Raw genomic sequence first — 19,805 nt, 5'->3', positions numbered from 1 at the left:
CCTCAGGTTCCTTATCAAACGTAGTTCAGTGCAGCGACCTACACGTTTTTCATGACTTGAAAATGTAGAGCTGATGTTCTCGGCGTACATTTATATTTGCAGAATTCGGTTATCTAGAACATGCTATGTACCCACTTGGACAGTGTTGTAACTGCTTTGTATGTGTGTGTGTTTCAGGCCGCCAATAAAAATGTGGCTAAAGTACCACCTCCTGTTCCGTCAAAACCAAAACAGATTAATTTGCCGTATTTTGGGCAGACAAGTCAGTCAGCATCAGACATGAAGCCAGACGGAAACCGTCAGCAGTTGTCGGCAGCTGTTGCGTCCGTGGGAAACAGGCCGAAAACGGGGCAGCAGCAGAGGGTCGTGGTGTCCCCCGGCGCACCCTCGGCTGGCCAGGCCCTGTCTCCAGCTGGGAAGCAGGAGAGCCCCCCGGCCGCCGCCGTCCGGCCCTTCACTCCTCAGCCTTCCAAAGACACCCCTCTCCCACCCTTCCGAAAACCCCAGACCGTGGCAGCAAGCTCCATATACTCCATGTATACACAGCATCAGGCTCCCGGAAAAAACTTGCAGCAGACCGTGCAGAGCACACTGACCAAGACACATTCCAGAGGGCCGCACTTCTCGACCGGTGAGCTTCTGGGTCTCGTTTTCACTGGCGCTCAGTGCGGCCAAGTCCTGCGCCAGAGCGGTCACCTGTCAGCGAACAGCAACGTTGACGGATTCTTTTGTTCTAAGGCTGCTTCTTATCTTTGTCCCCCGCTCCCCGGGAGCTCCTTAGGAGTGAGGTGCACGCGGTCCCCACGGTGCGCTGCACGGCGTCCTCTCTGCGGGGTTCACCAGGTGCTCCTGGGGGTGGACGACGGGACACTGCCCCCGATGTTTGTAAAGCTCACGTTCTCGACTGTATTTTAAGTTGTTTTGATGAGGACGCAGCTGCTAGTTAGCTATAAAAACCTAGAAAGACTTAGAGTCTGGTAATCTTTTGGGTTCTTTCTAAGAGTCCCTCGTTTATAAAACTAGAATCAAGTTCATCCTGTTTTAATCGAATAAGGTTGGCTTTCTGGTCATGAAATCAGCATGTAATTGTGCCTTGCAATGTCCCACAAGTAACCAGACAACAAAGAATTTACGTACGTGCCGTGGCTGTCGGCTTCAGTGAGGACTGCCTGACGCAGTAATTTGGGAATTGGGTAGTTTTGATAGAATCAGAATGATAAGGGGAATAGTTTTGGTAAATAAAAGGGGTTCTTAATAATGTTGTAAGCCAAGTACGATTTCCCCCAGTGATTTAGTTTTGAGACAAGGAAAGAGAGGGCGGTGCATGTTTAGTTTTAATCTGCATGCAGGAAAGATTGCCCGTTTCCATTGCTTTTTTACGTTGTTTTCATATTTTGACATTTTAAGTTTGTATGCTACAGCCAGTGATTTCTTATAGTTACAATGGCAGCGTTTTTCTTCATGGTACATAAAATAATGGTGCACGTTCCCATCAGTGAGGGTTTTCATTCTGTGGTAAGTTTACTGTGCGGAGATGGAAGTCTTGCTTTGTCCTTTATTTATTTATTTATTTATTTATTTTTTAATTAATTAATTAATTTATATATATATATATATATAAAGATTTTATTTATTCATCTGAGACACAGCAATAGAGATAGAGAGGAGAGAGCCTGAGCAGGGAGAGAGGCAGAGGGAGAAGGAGAAGCAGGCTCCTCGATGAGCCAGGAGCTCGATGTGGGGCTCAATCCCAGGACCCTGGGATCATGACCTGAGCCGAAGGCAGACGCTTAATGACTGAGCCACCCAGGCGCCCCAGTCCTTTGTTGTTTTTAAAAATGAGTTGTGTTGGGCGCCTGGGTGGCTCAGTTGGTTAAGCGATTGCCCTCGGCTCAGGTCATGATCCTGGGGTCCCGGGATCGAGTCCCGCATCGGGCTCCCTGCTCAGCGGGGAGTCTGCTTCTCCCTCTGACCCTCCCCCCTCTTGTGCTCTCTCTCTCTCTCTCTCAAATAAATAAAATCTTAAAAAAAAATGAGTTGTGTTGCGAGGTGCCGTGTAGTAACTAAAGTTAAAGGAGGCTTTAAGTACTGTGCCCTGTGTCTGTCACTTGGCCGGTTTGATTTAATCCTGATCGGGGCTTTGTTTCCGTTTCCAATCAGTATACGGCAAGCCCGTGATTGCCGCAGCCCAGAGCCAGCAGCAGCACCCGGAGAACGTGTACTCCAGTGGCCAGAGCAAGCCTGGCAGTCCCGAGCCCGACGCGGAGCCCGTGTCCTCAGGCCAGGAGAGCCATGAGAACGAACGAATTCCTCGGCCACTCAGCCCGACCAAACTGCTGCCCTTCTTGTCCAACCCCTACCGAAACCAGAGCGACGCCGACCTGGAGGCCTTGCGGAAAAAACTGTCCAACGCGCCGCGGCCGCTCAAGAAACGGAGCTCGATCACGGAGCCAGAAGGTCCAAATGGGCCAAATATCCAGAAACTTCTGTACCAGAGGACCACCATCGCTGCCATGGAGACCATCTCCGTCCCTTCATATCCGTCCAAGCCGACATCAGTGGCGGCTGACTCTGAAAGCCCCGTAGAAATCCAGAATCCGTATTTACACGTGGAGCCAGAGAAGGAGGCGGTCTCTCTGGTTCCTGAGCCAGTGTCCCCAGAGGACGTGGGGAGCGCCAGTTCTGAGAGCAGTGACATGCCAGCCCTCTCCCCTGGCCTCGATTATGTGCCCGAAGGAGTCCCAGACAGCAGCCCAGATTTCCAGAACAGTGTAGAAGAACCAAGTGCAGAGGCACCCCATCTGTTGGAAGTGTACCTGGAGGAGTACCCCCCGTACCCGCCCCCACCATACCCATCTGGGGAGCCAGAAGGGCCAGGAGAAGACTCGGGCAGCATGCGTCCCCCCGAAATCACGGGGCAGGTGTCCCTGCCTCCTGTAAGTAATGTGGTGTCTCGCAGTCCTTTCAGGAGCCCCACCCCCACCGAACTTGTCAGAGACTTCCAGGTGGTTGACGGTCAAGACCCAGGGAAATGCACACATTCTCAGAGCCATTTGCAAAAGACGGTCTGTGTATGAATTGCCCGTGGTCACTGACATGTCTATGGTTTTCCTTTTATTTTATGGCCCCCTTAGCACTCGGTGGATCTCAGAAGTAGTGTAAGAATTTGGCAGATTCAGGATAAAGAACATCTTTATTTTTTAGGAAGAACCCTTCTCTTTGTGAAGAGGCAGAGTTGGGTTCTTACAATACAAAGCACACCCCACTGCGGGCAGTCCCTGCTGGGGAGACTGGCGAGGCTGGGAAGGGGGAGACCTGGTTCGGAAACTCCCTCCCTCGACCAGCTCTGTGAAATCAGGCAGACGGTGCCCTTTCCTCTCTGGTGACGTCACTCTTTCACACTCTGCTTCCCGCCACGGTGGCGTGTATCTTTAATGAACTGTTTTGGGGGATCCTCAAACTTCCAACGTTGATAAACTTGGGAGGGTTCAGGACAGATGGGGGCAGGACGAGCCTGTTCCTCTCCTCCCATGCAGGGGACCCCTGAGGTGCGCTTGAGCCCCGGCTGCCCTTCCTCCCAGGCTGTGCGTGTGTTGACTTGGGCACACACGCCTTGCGATTGTTACGCCTTTGCGAGTCTGTCGTGTTCCTTTGAAGTCAGAGAGGATCAAAATCCCAGGGTGTCCTTAAATAAAGTTGACCTCTTCAGGTGTTTCTGTAGGATGCCAAACCATGAATTTTAAAGACCATAGCAAAACTGCATATTGTAGGGATCTTTTTAAAGTGCTTTATGTGTTTGATCCCTTATTGCATCTTTGAGATGTAATGGTATTCAGAGATAATGATCATCCTGATTTGTTGTGACTTCCGGATTTCTGTGGACGTTTGCTTACAGGTTTTATATGGCACGTGCTGGATTCTAGGGGACAGGGTGTAAATGGAGGTTAGCCCTGGAAATGGCGCTGTGTCCTGTCCGTCCTGGCTCAGGGCTCTCTGCGACTGGTGCTAACCTCGCGGGAAGGAGAGACGAATCACACCTGTGTTTGCTGTGTCCCCCGCTTTGGTTGTCAAGTCCAAACGATTCACGCTCCCAGGGACAGAGGAGACTGTGGGTCCAGCGTCACAGTTGGTTCCTGTCGTCCCAGGGGAGCGATTTCCTCCTGGTCTGGCAATGAGTGGGACCAAAGCACCTGTGTCAGGCTCGTTGGCAGGCGTGTGCAGGGCCCTGCCTGTAAATGGCCACATAACGTTTACACTTCTTGTTTCCAAGAAACAACAGCAGTTGAGTCGTCTCACGTTTGTAAAATGGAGTGACGGCCACTTGATGTTTTCTAAACCTTGGTAGTTTTCCGCTTCCGAAATAAAATAAGGACCAGGCTGCGTAGCACGGTGCGCCCCAGGAAACGTTTCCATTTTGTTGGGCGCATGTAGGAGACTTACTTGATGGGTTGTTAGATCAGTTTTAACAATTTTGCTGTAATAGTTGAAAGGCTTGACGAATTTGCTCGTGGATCTTGGAGGATAGTCAAATTCTGAGTATAAGAGTCTCATGCTCTACCGACTGAGCTAGCCAGGCACGTTAAATTCTGAGTGTAAGATAGGGGTAGCATTTGAAGACTGGAAGGGTTTCTCGTTAGTGTACCTAAAACAGGCTGATAATATGTATTGTTCCCATAATTATGTGCTTTTCCCCAAGGAAGGTGGTTGAAAGGAAGGTATTTGGAGAAGCCAGCTGACTTGGATTTAAATCCCAGCTCTGGTGTTCCTGGCTGGGCGCCTTAACTTCCTTATCTGTAGAATGGGGTCACAGGGTTTCTGTGAGGAGTCCACGAGTGCATTAAATATTGGCCATGATAACCCTGAGTGTGCCTTTGCCTGATTAATTGTGTGAGGTTTGCCAACCTTGATCAGATAGGGAATTGAAGACCAGTCTCGGCTGATTTTACGCCCCACAGAAGGCCCGCTGTGGTGTCACTCCCATGTGACCTCGTGGTGTGTGTATTCAGTAAAAGCTGCGTATTGTGGTTTAGCTGCATCTCTGGGTAACGTTGTATGTCAATAAAATGTGCTGCTAGAGATTTTTAAATGTCCTTTTACTTCTGCAGCTGAGATGCTCCTCTTCCCTTTCCCGAGGCCTGCTCGCTGCAGTCGGGGTCCTTACATCCTGCCTCTCTTCTGCAGGGCAAAAGAACAAACTTGCGTAAAACTGGTTCGGAACGGATCGCCCACGGGATGAGGGTGAAGTTCAACCCCCTTGCTTTGCTTCTGGATTCGTCTTTGGAGGGAGAATTTGACCTTGTACAGAGAATTATTTATGAGGTATGACTGGATTCGTAGATTCTTGAATACAACGTTCCTCTGCTTAGGAAGCTCCTCTAGAGGGGGTGGGGGTGAGGTGTGGAGGGGGGACGCAGAGGGAGGGAGGGACACGGAGCGTGCTCACACAGGCTCACACATGGGGCTGCGCTGAGGTGACTGTGGGGTTTGGGGTGACGCGGAAGTGCGGTTTTCCCCAGGGTTCCTCCTGAGTACTTTTCTGTCCGGGGAGACGGTTCCCTTCCGTTTATAGCTGCTCCTGGGTGGACGCAGACTTGCGGTGTTAGGTTGCACATGTGGTCCCTATTTTCAGAAGCCTACTATTTAAAATATTCTTAGTTGACCTTTTTTCCTTTCCATGGCAAATACACCTTCTCAGACACTAATTTGTGGTGGGGGCCAGAGGGTAACTAACCAAAAATAGTTCCCAGCACCTCTTCATTTTTAAGACCTTTTTACAATGAGCGCCTACTTAACGGGGCTGTTCGGGCGGTCTTATTTCTGGACTTGAAGTTGGTGTAGTCATCTTGGCTCCTAGAGGTTTTAATTATAACTAAAAAAACAAACAAAAAAACAACAACCCACAGGAGGCTGTTTTTGTACACTTGATCCTGAAGAGCCAGGTGATAGTGACCTGAGCGGTGACGGTCCCCCTTGGTCTCGATGTCACAGGTTGATGACCCGAGCCTGCCCAATGACGAGGGCATCACGGCTCTGCACAACGCTGTGTGTGCAGGCCACACGGAAATCGTTAAGTTCCTGGTGCAGTTTGGTGTGAACGTCAATGCCGCAGACAGTGACGGATGGTAAGTCCCCGGCGCCCATGTGTGTCCCCGTGTGACGCTCCTCTCACTCCCGTTCTGGAAGCACGCACAGCTTTATAAAGTATCGTAGTTGAGTGATAAGGAGATGTCACCAAGTGTCACAGACATAGCTGACTTGGCGAGTTTGAGAGATGCTGGGTCAAGCCCAGTTCTGCGAGCCCGGTGACACCCGTCTTCAGTACACTGATGTCCACCGTGCATCTGCAAGAGGGAAGCAGAGTTTGCAGCCTTTCCCCAGTGTCTTTGACCGTGGAATCCATTTTTCATGGAGCGTTCTGTGGAACGGTTATGTGCGTAAGACACAGGACACATTGTTGTAAATGACAAGCAGTCTTCATAAGATAATGGATTATTATTACACACTGAAACAAGGGGTCCTGATAAGGTCATGCCTGATAACTGTAACAGAACAGAGAGTAAGTTTTGTAATTTTTTTCTTTTTAAAGAAAGTATAAATTTATAATATGCTTTTTTTTTGTAAGAATACAAAAAAACTTTTTTATATATACAATTTCTTAAAGGTAAACAGCCATTTTTTAATCTAGTCCCTTCAAATTTACATATATGTATATTTTGTAGCCTAATTTTTTGGTTTAACTTTATAATTTAAGGAAAACAAATTCTTTTATTTAAGGTAAGCTCTGTACCCAGCATGGGGCTCGAACTCATGACCCCAAGATCAAGAGTTGCACACTCCCTTGACTGAGGCAGCCGGGCGCCCCCAAAACAAATTCTTAACGTGTAATCATGTCTTCGTTTCCCTATTATTAGCAGTTTAGGTTATATGTAATTTTTCACTATTAGAAAAGCTGTGCACTTAAAAAATCTGCAGTGATCTTCACCAGACTTTGGCCGGCAGTGTTCTGGGGTGCAGGATGGGGAATACGTGGTTTTGGAAACTCTACACATGAAAGGAATGGGATGATGAGGGGAGGGACGAAAAGGGTGAATACGTGCAGTCTGTGCGATCGGGCCTGGGCCACACGCCGCAGTCCTTCTGTGAGCTCTGTGCAGGCTCTTCTTCCTCCTTTGTGAGTCGGCTCGCTCAGAGCATGCGGTAGACATGTGAGCGGCTGGAGGGACTCTCCGTAAGGCCATCAGTAAGTTCCTGCCGGCCCGCGGCCTTAACAAACTGAGATGTGCGTATTTCACAGTCGCTTTTCTGGTCTGTATCGAATTGACAAAGCTTTACTCAATTAAAATTCAGTTTGGACCCTACAAACTGTTAGGTAAAGGCAGTTTTCTGTGTGCGACCCAATTCCCTCGTTAGTGCGACCGGGGAGGGAGTATGGCCGCGCACCTGTTTCGGGTGACGGCCTGTGCCATCAAGACTGCTGCGCCCTCCACGCTGCCCGGGACATGGGGGCAGGTGTTCCAGAACATCTCACCCCGTTTAGACCATTGCACGCATCTCACGTCCTTGCGCTCACGTCCGTGATTCCTCTCGCCCTCTGCGCTGCCCCGCGCAGCGCCTAGGGTGGCCCGTCCTCGACTGGTCCTCCCGGCTCTCCTCCCATGGGCTCAGGGATCCATGTGTTACCCATTGGTTTTCAGCAGAAGGGCCCAGACGGTACACCTCGGAATGGTCCCCACGGGCAGTCAGGCCATAGGTGTTGCGTGCGGGGAGACCTGTAGCCTGCTGTGTGTCGCTCCACAGGACCCCGCTGCACTGCGCGGCCTCCTGCAACAATGTGCAGGTGTGTAAGTTCCTGGTGGAGTCCGGAGCCGCCGTGTTCGCCACGACCTACAGCGACCTGCAGACCGCCGCAGACAAGTGTGAGGAGATGGAGGAGGGCTACAGCCAATGCTCACAGTTCCTTTACGGTTTGTAACCATCACATGCCATGCGCTGATGACGGCGCGGGTCTGCCCTCTGTTTCTGGGGTATGGTTTGCTCAGTGTTTCATCATCAGGAAACCGTTTTTGTGTTGTGCGTAGTCCTGGGCACTGAGAACAGGGCAGCCTTGATGCTCCAGATGAATGCAGCTCTTGTGCGTGGGCCTCCGAGGGGCCCTGCTGGGGACGGCCTGAGACTGGCCACCCGCCCCGCGGCCCCTGTCCCCGTGCGGGCCTGAGACTGGGCCCCTGCGAGTGGAACCCCCTTCCACTGCGGACCCAGGATTTCCCACTGGATCAGACTTGTCATAAAGTAAAGGAAGGGCAGCACCTGTTTCAGAGCTCATTTTTCTCTTTTGTTGTCTTCGTTTTGCGTTTATGATTCTGAAGGAGAACATCAGCTCTGATCCTAGAGAACAAGGGACTTGAGGTGTCAGATGGGCGTCTGTCAGGTCACATTTCTGGTCACGACCCTTACAAGTTGAGGGAGTTTAACTCTTCCTAGCTGGGCTGGAGTGGAATTGAGGAGAGGCGGTGAGCAGGTGCCAGGACGCCATTCCGCTCGTGCTCCGGGAAGCTGCTCCGCCTGGTAGTGGAAGGGCACGAGGCTGGTGAGCCTGCGTCCCCGCGTGGCTGCGTCCCGGCTCTCGGGCTGCTCTCAGGCTCCGGGCCGGCGCGGTGACCTCGCAGCTCTTACACTCACTGTGGGCACTGAGGGTGACCCCTCATTCCTGTTTCGATCTCTGGATTGGGGATAATTTTGATAGACTGACATTTTACTATTAAGATATTAATGTATACTTTGTCATATGAGCTGTATTGGTCATCTTGAGCTTTACTTAATTATGGAATATGATCTTTAAAAACAGTAGGGACGTCTGATCGGAGGCTTTACTTTATGGAATGTATCATGGACTCCAAGAAAGCGTGTCTCTGCTGTAGATGTTGAAATGGCAACGGCCTGGCTTCTCCCTGGTCGGGTCTGGGGGCCCTGCCCGGACGTGGCCCCTCACACCTGTGGCAGCTGCGACCTTGACCTTGAATGTTTTCTTCCTCACGTTTATCATTCCTTGCTTTTTAAAAATCCCTCTATCACCTGGGAATGAATCCTGTAACGCCTGGGTTTGCCGTTTTGGGGAAGTAAGTCATGCTGTGGTTCTCCAGCTTGCGTTTCCTTTCTCAGTTGTTCTGGAGCCTCCTCTGTGTGGTGTCGCTGGTTCTTGCTGTCTGCCCCGCTTACGGCTGCATCTGCTGCGTCTGTCCCTCCGTTCTACCTTGGAGCATCGGGGCGCGCGTTCACTCGCAGTTACAAACGGTCCACCCGGAGGGGCACTTGGTCCCAGGGACACACGCCTAGTTCCTTTCCCGCCATGTCCGCCTCTGACCCCTGCTGGACGTGGGGTGAAAGCCCGCGCGGCTTTGGTTCGCTTACCCAGTGACCCGTGATACCAAGCATGTGTTCAGACCCCTCAAAAAGAATTTTAAACTCTTACTTCGGTGAATAGTAGAGTAAGGAGAAATTTTTTTCCATTCTTGATGATTTCTTGGAAATGAGAATGAAGTTATTTTTTTATTAGAATATGATCTAATTCTGGTCAAATATCTTTTAATTAGTATTTTACAGTCATTCAGGTTTGCCCAGAATAATCTCGCTGATACTTTGGAGAACTGTTGTTTAAGCAAACCACAGTGCCCCCATTTCTTTCCTGCCCCTTCCCTGCTCCCACTCCAGCCTGATGGAGTCCAAGTTCGTTCAGGGCATCACCCTTATGGGGCTCACGGTCACAGGGAAGTTGGAAGTGTAAGCATCCCCATTAGTAGAAGCCTGACCCTTAGTCGGCAGAGCCTCTGATGGAAAAGAGCAGCTCCGTGTCTTGTGTCAGTTTTGCCCAGAGCTCCATCGTCGTAACTGATAGACGAATAATAAGTTCGTAATTACGTTCAGTGTCTACAAGAAGTTGAAAAATCTGACTATTCAAGGGCAAGCTGATACTTTCCTGCTTTTTCTAAACCGGTAAAGGTGAAAACAGTAACCGTTAGCTCTGGAGTGCTCGGGCCTCCTGACCGGACTAACCCTTCTGGCCCACGGTGCCCAGTGCCCACCCCACACCCACACACGCGCTCGCCCTGTGCCCACCTGGCCCCGTGCCTGCCCCCCTCCCCTAGCCCCGCACCTGCCCTGTGCCCGCCCCGTGCCCGCCCTGTGCTAGCCCTGTACTTGGCCGGTGCTCACCCTGTGCCTGCCCTGTGCCCACCCTGCATCCGCCCCTACCCTGTGCTTGCCCTGCCCCCACACTTGCCCTTCACTTGCCCCCATGCCCCCCCCCCCCGCGCCCGCCCCTGGGCTCCCTGCCCCTGCCCTGTGCCGGTGAGGGGAGAGTGGAGGAGTGCAAAGTAGGGCTGAACGTGCAAGTCTGTCACTACAGTGAAAGTGGACGTTTGTGGGTTTCCGTATTTTCTAGAATTTGGATCCTCATGACTTTAGACTTGACTCGATCATGTCTGAAATATTTCCGCGTTCTAACGTATCTTACAATTTTCTCTTTCTCCCTTTCCTCACTTGGAAATGGGCAGGGCCTGCTCAGTAGACACTGTTGTCACGGTTGCTGTAGGTTCCAGGTCAAGAGTCCACTGGTCCCCACGCTCAGGGGTGGCTGGAATTCGACAGGCAGAGTGTGCACTCTTCTAATAGCCTGGACAGTTCCTTTTTATTCCTGGGCTTGCAGGAGTTTCTGTACTACGACTAGTTTCTGAGCTGCCTTAGAGAGGATCGCTGATACTACCGTCTCATGGGACACCCCCCCCCCGGCTTTGTTCACGGGGTGCTTTGTGTGGGATTTCCAGCTTCCCTGCGCCTGCCTGGTTCCCCTCCTTTGGCTATGTGGAGCCGAGGGTTGGAAGAGTGGACAGTCTGAGTCACGTGTCCTGTGTGGTTTCTTCCTGTCATTTCAGGGGTTCAGGAGAAAATGGGCATCATGAACAAAGGAGTCCTTTATGCGCTCTGGGATTATGAGCCTCAGAATGGTGACGAGCTGCCCATGCGAGAAGGGGACTGCATGACCGTCATACGGCGGGAGGACGAGGAGGAGACCGAGTGGTGGTGGGCGCGCCTGCACGACCAGGAGGGCTATGTGCCCCGCAACCTGCTGGGGGTAAGTTACGCTGGCCATAGGCACTTCTGGGCGAGCTGGGCCGTGCGGGCGCGCGCTGTGTCCGGCGGGGCTCGCTGCCGCTGACCGCCCTTTGCTCGCGCCCGTGGGCTGTCAGAGTTCAGGCGGCGTTAGATGTACACGTAGGGGAGGGTCCACGTGCATGCCCGCTACCGCCCGAGGTCGGGGCCCTGCTGCGTCCCGGCAGCGTCAAGTGTGCATGTACCATTGGCTACAAATGAGGATCCGCAGAGCCGGTGCGCAGAGCCTTGCCTCCGGCTCGGGAAGGTAGTCCAGGCATGTGAGCGTGTGAAAGCTGGCGGCCCTGCTGCGTCCGGACAGAGGGCTCGCTGTGCTCGGCACGGGGCTCGCAGGAGCGTTTGCAGGGAGGAGGCGAGGAGGGTGGGCCGAGGGCAGGGAGTGGGAGTGACGTCCTGTGTGTGCAGGGCCTGAGAGGAGAGTCTAAACCAGAAGAGCCGGGGGAGGGAGCGGTGGTCAGCACCGTGGCTCCCACCTCCGCCCCTGCGCGCTCACTGCTGGGCAACAGGGGTGTGGCTGGCGGGCACGGGGAACACTGCCTCCCGAGACCGCTGGGGTGTCTGCCGGTCGGCTCCCGTTGGACCCATGGTCCTCGCGGCTGGAGCTGCTCTGGGGTCGAGGCCGCCAGCCCATTTTGGTGTGCGAATGCGCGGTGGCGGGACCGCGGCGCTTTCCATGGTGTGTCCGGGGTGTGGGGACCTGGCGTCTCCTCCTGACCCTCCGTGTCCGTTCTTGTGTCTTGCGCATCTGGACTGCTGCCCCCCAGCCGCACGGGTCCTTGTTAGTCAACCTTTGGGGCTTAGTATCCGCTGGTGTGGTCTTAATGAAAATTACCAAGAATGGATGAAAGTCAAAGAGCACTGAGCCACGGAGTCCCTGAAGCTTCCCAGCGCCCCAAACACCAGCAGCTCGCATTCGTTCTAGTTTCTTACTTGGGGAAACCTCTTCCAAGTGCCTGCTGATTGGTCTTTCATTTTACTTTTCTAAAAAAGAGGTCCTGTGACTCGTGAACCGAGAAGCCTCACTTGTCCTGGATATGGAGGCACTTGGCCTCAGCGCAGGGCCCTCAGGAGGCTCTGACATCAGCAGACCAGACCCAAGATTTTCATGTTGATCCGGATTTAAATATAGCCTTTTGGAAATCTCTTTGGGGTAGAAGTGGCCTCTAAGTGACTTATTTGGGTTTCCTTGGAGGTTCAAAAAATGGAAATCACATAAATGTTGAGTTTTTAATCAGAGGCTCAGATGGGAGTCTGGAAGATGGTATTGACTACTGATCTTTTCGCAAGAAAACAATCTTTTGTATAATGTTGATCCACCAGCTAGTTTTTCAGTTTTGGCTGGACGTCTGAGTCTCCCTTCTTACAGTGAGCCTTGGTCCTTTTGTCTACGAAGCAGGGGGAGGACGAGGAGGCTCTGTGTAGTTTGCCAGTTGAACTGCTGGTTTGACTCACTCGTGGCTTCCAAACTGCAGATCTTCCGACCTTCACAGGCTCCTCTCCACCTCTTGTTACGGAAAACACAAAACCACAAAAGTCCACAAACAAAAAACTCCACTTACCCTCCCTTAAATCAGTACCTTTTAGTCTGTGGCATTTCGTGGCTTACAGTCTCAGGTCCCCTGAGAGTGGTTGTTGGCTGTTGTGAGTGAAGTTGAAAGACCCCAGTGTCTCCTGTGCCCCACGCACGCGGTGCTGCAGACCACCTCCAGCCGTCACAGGCTGAGCCCACGGCCAGGGCTGAGCGCCGTCACGCCTTCTTACATCCATTCGCCACGGTGTTGTGCCCGGTGGGGACCCCTGTGACCTTGGCTCAGGAGTTGCTGAATGTGAATCTTTGTGCCCTCGGGCAGCTCTGGGCGCCTCATGTGGCAGAGAGTCCTTTCCTTAGTTTCTCTCCTGTGACACCAGCCCCCCAGCCGTTACACTCCTGCGTGTCTGTCTCTACAGCGTGTAAATCGTTTCTCCCTTCTCTTGCAGCTGTACCCAAGAATTAAACCAAGGCAAAGGAGCTTGGCCTGAAACTTTACAGAATTTTAGTGTCTGAATAATTAATCTTTGTTATCACTGAGAAGAAATAATGTGCTTGTTTTTGGCAAAAATTTCACAAGACTGACTTTAATGACAACGTAACTTGAGAGCAATGCAGAATGTCCTCTGGAAGAAAATGAAGGATTGGAGAATTTGCTATCCGTGGGGGACGTTCAGCGTGATGGACTGGAGCTTAGAAGTAAGCTGATCACACTGTTGGGGAGCGGTGTTTACGGAGCACTCGGGAAGATGAAAAGTGACTGTCCTGGTTTTCTCCAGAAATAGGGCCATTCGTTGGGCTCCTGGGAAGTTGGCTTCATGACCTGCCTAGTTGGTGTTTGTCCGCACCTCCCCTGCCCCAGCCAGAAAGGACCAATGCCACCGCGGCGGCACCTCTGCCTGGCCCCCCTCAGGTCCCAGGGGACCCAGGGGGCTCGGGTGCCCCGCGCACGAATGTTGTTGGTGAAGAACTAACTGTTGGTTGTCAGCAATCCCTTTATGATAGGAGCTCTTCAGAATTACACATATGTTTGAGATACTGGAACCAAGCTGTAGCACAGCTAATTAGATTTAGAACCTTGTTTTTAGAATGAATTTTAAATCTATATTTATTGTCTTTTGTATCTTGGAAATTGGAGACTTGCTATATAGACTTACCCATGATATTTGTCAAGATCATAGCTGACTTTAAAAACAATTGTAATAAAATTAAACTTTTTGACTCTAAAGCTTTTTCCTAGTTTTAGTTTTTTGTGTCATTAAAAGCCTTGTTTAAAGTTCATAAGCCGTTGGGCAGCTTACCCTGCGGGAAAATAGTATTTCTTTACCAGCCATGTGATTACATGGAAGAAGCGTTTTCTTGCTTACAGAAAACTCGGTTTTGTGATTGGTGAGTTTTGTGGTGGCCCTCAGTGGAGAACCACGGGGACGGAGGGTCTCACCGTCCCTCAGCCTCTGTGAGATCGTCGCATCCTCGCCTACGCTGCCCACGCTCACTCGTGGGGTGAAAACGTGCACAGACAGGGTCTCTGCGTTGGCTTTTAATATGTTACCAAGTTTGTGAATGGCTTTGGAACCCACTCTGTTTAATGGAACTATTTTCCGTTAATAGAAGCCACAAATGAAGAACGAGCGCTCACTTCTTATTATATGTTTTCATGAGCACCTAAATTACAGCAAGAATGAATGAAAGACAGAACATCCCAGGCTCAACTGACTAATGGAGAAATAGGGACAACTGAGCTAGTAGTCGGAAGATGTGTGCGGTGGACAGAATTCTGAGGATGTCCCCATCTTCCTGCCTCTGGGGTGACAATGTTTGGAGGTGGGGCCTCTGGGGGCTGAGGAGGCACATGTGATGTCAGGTAGAGCCCCCGCCCCTTCGTGCCCTTGGAGGAGGAAGAGGCCACGGCCCTCCCCTCTGCCATGTGCGGACATTGCAAGAAGGTGGCCATCTGCACTCTGGGTAGGGTCCTTGCCAGATGGCATGTCGGCTGCACCCTGATCTCGGACCCATAGCCTCCAAAGCTGAGAGGTAGGTGTGTGTTGTGTGAGCCCCGAGGCTGTGGGGTTTTGTTCTGGGGCAGAGCAGACTAGGAGTCCTGGTTACCCGGCCAGACACTGATCTAGGTGCTTCTGTGAGGGACTTTTCCTATCAGCTGACCTGGGGACAGGGAGGTCACTCTGGGTTGCCAGGTGGCAACCAGGAGAGGTGTGAGGTGCGAGGGGCTCAGCCTGCCACTGCCCGCCCGAGGAGGAAGGGGTCCCATGCCAGGGAAGATGGAAAGCCCCTGCCAACAGCTGGGAACCCCACCTTGGGTCTCTGCTAGGACTGGCCAGTCCCATGGGACTGTGAGGTGATGGGTGTTTGGTTTTTTTTTTTTTTAAGATTTTATTTTTAAGTAATCTCTATTCCCAGTGTGGGGCTTAAACTCACGACCCTGAGGTGAAGAGTCGCACGCTCCTTTCATTGAGCCAGCCAGGCCCTGGAGGGTGGGTGTTTAAGCCGCTAAGCAATAGGCATCAAGTACGACGGGGCCTCTGGGCCTGATCTGGCTCTTACCCAGCGGCCGTGCGACCTTGCCCGGGACACGCAGTTCAGCGTCATCTCTGCACACCTCGGCGTGGAGGGGCCCATGCCAGGTACTGTACGTGGAGGAGCTGCGAAATCGTAAAGAATCGCTCAGATGTGCGGGAAGGGACGACGTGAAAATTAGGAGAACATGGTCATCTGCTTTGCCCTAAACTGAGAACATTTGCTTGTATTCTTCCTCTTCGTTTTTTCCTTGTTTATCATCAGAGCATCCTTGCATCAGAGGTTCTCGTAGAAATATCTGCACGTACAGGGAAGGGTCGCGGAGCAGGGCCGCAGAGCAGGGGTGGGGTGCTACCGGGACCCGCGGCAGCATGTCCAGTCAGTATTGCGGCCACGGGCTGAGAGCGCACAGCTTCAGTGCCGTGGCGTTTTGAGTGTGAGGTTGCTCAGGAGCGTGATTTCTGCTGGCTGTGTGATACCGTGCACGTCAGGGACCCAGGCCTGACCCAGGCGTCCCCAGTTCCCAGAGTGACGCCCATGAGGCATCTTCAGGGTGGCATTTCTAGATTTTTGAAGAAGGGGGGGTAGGGCAGCTGGAGGGTGGGCCCTGCTGCAGAGGGGCTTCTGGTGGGGATGGAGGGGGGCACATGGAGGATGGGCAGAGGGCAGAGGTCACCGTGTCAAAGGCACAAAAAATTGGGAACATGCTGCTGGTTCTCCTTCATAGGTCTGGACACTGGGAGGTAGGCAGGGGCCAGAGGAAGTAGCAGGGCCCAGGTGGCTGTGGGAGGGGAAGGGGGGGAGAGTGAGGGAGAGGGGAGGGAGGAGGAGGGCAAGGGTGAGGGGGGAAGAGGGGCAAGGGAGGAGGAGAGGAGAGAGGAGGGAGAGGGGCTGCTGGGAGGAGGGCGTGTTCCATGTTGGGGAAGGAGGGGCCTGCTCTCAGGGTGCTGGGATGCTGCGTGCAGGGAGACGTGCAGAGAGCCTGTGTGCCCAGCACAGAGACTTGGGGGCCTTGGGCTGGAGCCACTCCCCGTGGGGTCCGAGGGTGGGGGGGCGGGGTCCGGAGGCGGGGGGGGGGAGGGCGCTGACGCACTGGCTGACTTCTCCCTGTGAAGTAGGCGCTGGCGAGGGCTGCACTGTGGGGAGAACCCCAGGAACTTGCTAATTCTCCCTCCGTCCTTCTGTGCTGAGGGAAGCGTAGACCTTCCCTGTTTGTCTCCATTATTTCCTCGGCTGGGACTGGACCGGTGCCAGGTGAGTGGGTGAGCCAGTCAGCATAGCAGGTGCAGAGGGGCAGAGCCTGCCGCGCAGACACAGGTTTGCCGGGGCCTCTCCACTCCCAGTGCACCTGGTCTTGAAGCCCCCACCCCGAGGCCCGAGCCCCTGCTGCTGAGTGGATGACACTCCCCACCCCTCCCACCCTCCCCTCGGCCTGCAGGTAGGGCCCCATCGCCTCCCAGCCAAGCCTGGGAGATGCACCTGCCTGTCCCCCCCCATCCTGCTCCTCTCCGTGTTGTAGGGCTCTCCCAGGGGTCACCGCCTGCAGGCCCGGGACTTCTGTGCCTGTCCTGCCGGCCCCCATCTGGTCCCCACGCCCGCAGGCCTGCCTGGGCCTCCTCGGGGAGACCAGAAGCAGATTAGGGTGGCACCTACTCCGTGGCCACTTAGGAACTTCTGAATTGGATTAAGAAGTATCGTTGTGCAGGAAAGGGGAGCTAAGCAGCCTTTTCCTGTCAAGAGGGGAATTCAGAGGTAGCAGGCTGTGGCCAGTGTGTGCACGAACCACCGCCGGACCCTCCAGAAGGACAGCACCGCGCAGGACTGGGTGACTCTTTATTAACAGCACATTCGGAAGAAGATAAGGCAACTAGGCGGTATTTTCATAATGCTGCTAGCGTTTTCCCAGGGTGGAGCCAGAGGACCAGCTCCCATGCTCTGTCCCTCCTGACTCCACGCACAAGCAGGGCAGGGGTGACGTCCAGGCGGCAGACAGCGGGTTCTGTCCTTGACCGTGATCGGACCCAGGCCCCTGCGTTGGTGCTCGCTTCAGGTGGCTCCCTTCAGCAGCTGGGATGCTCCCCGTCTGAGAGCAGGCTGCTCAGGGTTTGGGCTAAGACACGCGGGTAACCGGTCGAGTCACGTGACGGAGGGGTGTCTTCTCGGTCCCTCCGCGATGCATCCTGTTTTCCCTTTTACTCTGGGGACACGGACTGCTGTTGGGCCAACATCACAGCTGCATTTTTAAATCTGAAGTTGCTTTAACTATTCCCAGCAGGGACCTTGTGTCCTTGGAGAAGGACTTCATGTGTGGTCAGCTGTTAAAATACCTCCCTGCGTCGTTTCCCTGGTTGAATATTGCTACAAACAGGAAAGTGTGTAAAAGTAGACTGGGTAACAGATTTCAGGGTTTCTTTGAGCTTACCAAGGATTGAGTGACTTGCTGGCGTTTAATATCATGATATGCAAATCTTTTACTTTGAAATCTGAAAGTTCTATCTCAAAAAGCATCTTTATTTTCAGCTATAATCATCTGTTTAAGTAAATGTTCCCATAATTGCAAGGTCCAGATAAAAAGTTTCTCTGTGGAGGCCTAGTGCTCAGCTGCTTGTCTTCAGCGGGATCCGTTATGACTTCAGAGGACCGAAAAGCAGAGCCACTGTGAGGAAGAAAAGAGCCGTCAGCCCAGAGACCAGGTACAAAATGAAAGGCTATTTAAGTGCCCGTAGTGCCTCCTGAAAGACCCGACTGCAGCCAGCAAAGCTGGGCGGGGATGAGGGCCTCAGTGCACAGGCTCACAGCTTCTCTGTGCCACGGGCCAGGGGGCCACGACCCGGACCTCGGGCCACACGACGTCAGGCGCATGTGCGTCTGGGCTGCAACTCTCCCCGGAACCAGAGGCTTTCGCCCTTGGTCTCTGTTGGAGTGAAGTGGGAATTCTGGGTCAGATTGTGATTGAGTTGGGCTGGGACGGGCCTGGACCCCCAGCTTCTGCCAAGCTCCCCACGGCACCACGGCTCATCCTAGCAAACTAGAGCCTCCACTGTGGACTGCGATCTCAGGGCGGGCTGTTTCCCAGAGACGTATGTACGGTTGGACAAGCAACTCAGTGTTATCTGTAACCGGCTCACAGATTTCCAGTTGGCTGAAGCCCTTTATAGCGCATCATAGCGGGCTTCCTCCAGAGTTCAAAGTGCAAGGAAAGGAGTGGCCAGGCCCTGACACCCGTCCCGCTTGCCTCTTCACTCCTCGCTGGTATGTGGTCATTCCCGTGAGGCATCGGCCCCCTGCCCAGCCCTTGGGCTGCCCCAAGCTCCGTTCTCCTCAGAGCAGGAAATGTACGGCCTGGGAGTACAGGGCACCCTTCCTCCTGGGGGTGAGAGAATGTCCTGGCATCGAGATGACCAGAGAACACCTCACACTTTGCTCTTCAGGGAACCAGTGTCCCCCCTCCATTTGGCTCGAGGATCATCTCCCAGGTGGGCATTGCGGGGGCTCCAGCCGCATACCTCAAGCGTAGTTACTATCGGGAGTGTTTTTAAGGGGAAGGAAGTCATTTACTCTGAAAGAACGACAGAGCTTCCCAAACCGCTTGGACTTCCTCCAAAGGGTTTTGTTGTATCAGCCCTGCCTCCCATGCGTGCAAATCAGCAGTTCCTTTTCCTACAAGGGATCCTCCAGCCCCTCCCTCCACTGCCTCCTCGAGGCAAAGCTGCTGGGAGGAGGGACTCGAGGGTCAATGGGGGGCTGGGAAGGGGCTGCCGGGGACAGTGCGTGGTGGGACCTTACAGCCACTTCCGGGCCCGAGTCCCACAGCCCCGAGGGTCTGTAAGGTGGAGCTTTAAGCAAGCAGCAGCTGATAAGCCGCAGGTCCCTGTCCCCCAGGGCCAGTGCTCCTTCCCAAGGGAGGCCATGTAAGCCGCGGACTTACAGAGATGAGGTCCAGCTGTATGGTCCCGGTGTTCTCGGGGTCCAGCTGCTTAAAAACCCCTGCGGAGGAAGAAGGGCCGACCCCGTGAGCGAGGGCAGCAGAGCACGCACTGTCCTCCTCCCCGTTCATCCCAAGCTGTTATTCCCGCCCTCCGTCCCCGCGCCGGAGAAGGATCTTCACAGTCAACTGCAGACACGTCCTGGTTCAGGCGACCTCACCCGAGGCATAGGGCGGCTGCCTTCACCCCGACAGGACTGAAATGGGTCTTTCCCCAAAGGGCCACTTACTGAACAGTGTTTCCAGTCGAATCAGACAGCGGACGAAATTGTCGAAGTCGATGATGAGCTCATCGTCCGCAAAGCGAGCAACGATGACCTGGTGGAGCTGACAGGGCAGCTTGAAGCCTGCGGTGGGAATAACAAGCACACAGCTTGGGTGTGAGCGTCAGACAGTACCCCCGTACCTGCTCCCGTGCCCCCGCACCTGCTCCCGTGCCCCCGCAACTGCACCTGCTCCCGTGCCCCCACACCTGCACTTGCTCCCGTGCCTGCACCTGCACCTGCTCCCATGCCCCCGCACCTGCACCTGCTCCCGTGCCCCTGCACCTGCACCTGCTCCCGTGCCCCCGCACCTGCACCTGCTCCCGTG

At 53.6% G+C, this 19,805-nt stretch overlaps 2 protein-coding genes across 5 annotated transcripts in view; one reads left to right on the top strand and one right to left on the bottom strand.

The window, feature by feature from the left end:
• The window catches only part of TP53BP2 (tumor protein p53 binding protein 2), a 57,277-nt gene extending 43,355 nt beyond the window's left edge, over positions 1-13,922 (top strand). For all 4 annotated transcript variants that reach the window (XM_025877651.2, XM_025877649.2, XM_025877650.2 and 1 more), the window contains exons 12-18: positions 178-631; positions 2,161-2,936; positions 5,182-5,319; positions 5,989-6,122; positions 7,798-7,964; positions 10,929-11,128; positions 13,144-13,922. In XM_025877651.2, coding sequence (XP_025733436.1) covers positions 178-631; positions 2,161-2,936; positions 5,182-5,319; positions 5,989-6,122; positions 7,798-7,964; positions 10,929-11,128; positions 13,144-13,185 — 1,911 coding nt within the window. In that variant the 3' untranslated portion in view covers positions 13,186-13,922. The remainder of the gene's footprint in view (positions 1-177; positions 632-2,160; positions 2,937-5,181; positions 5,320-5,988; positions 6,123-7,797; positions 7,965-10,928; positions 11,129-13,143) is intronic.
• A 3,127-nt stretch (positions 13,923-17,049) lies between these two features.
• CAPN2 (calpain 2) overlaps positions 17,050-19,805 on the bottom strand; it is a 40,663-nt gene continuing 37,907 nt past the window's right edge. Inside the window, exons 19-21 of the mRNA XM_025877616.2 lie at positions 19,445-19,561; positions 19,158-19,216; positions 17,050-17,885 (exon numbers count right to left, since the gene is read on the bottom strand). Of these exons, the coding sequence (XP_025733401.1) occupies positions 17,862-17,885; positions 19,158-19,216; positions 19,445-19,561 (200 nt within the window). The 3' untranslated portion in view covers positions 17,050-17,861. The remainder of the gene's footprint in view (positions 17,886-19,157; positions 19,217-19,444; positions 19,562-19,805) is intronic.

This window comes from Callorhinus ursinus, unplaced genomic scaffold (assembly GCF_003265705.2).
Source record: "Callorhinus ursinus isolate GAN/ISIS: 27379988/994484 unplaced genomic scaffold, GSC_fseal_2.0 scaffold13, whole genome shotgun sequence".
NCBI classification, from domain to species: domain Eukaryota; kingdom Metazoa; phylum Chordata; class Mammalia; order Carnivora; family Otariidae; genus Callorhinus; species Callorhinus ursinus.
Note: the sequence above shows the minus strand (reverse complement) of the source record. Positions and strands in the feature narration are given on the sequence as shown.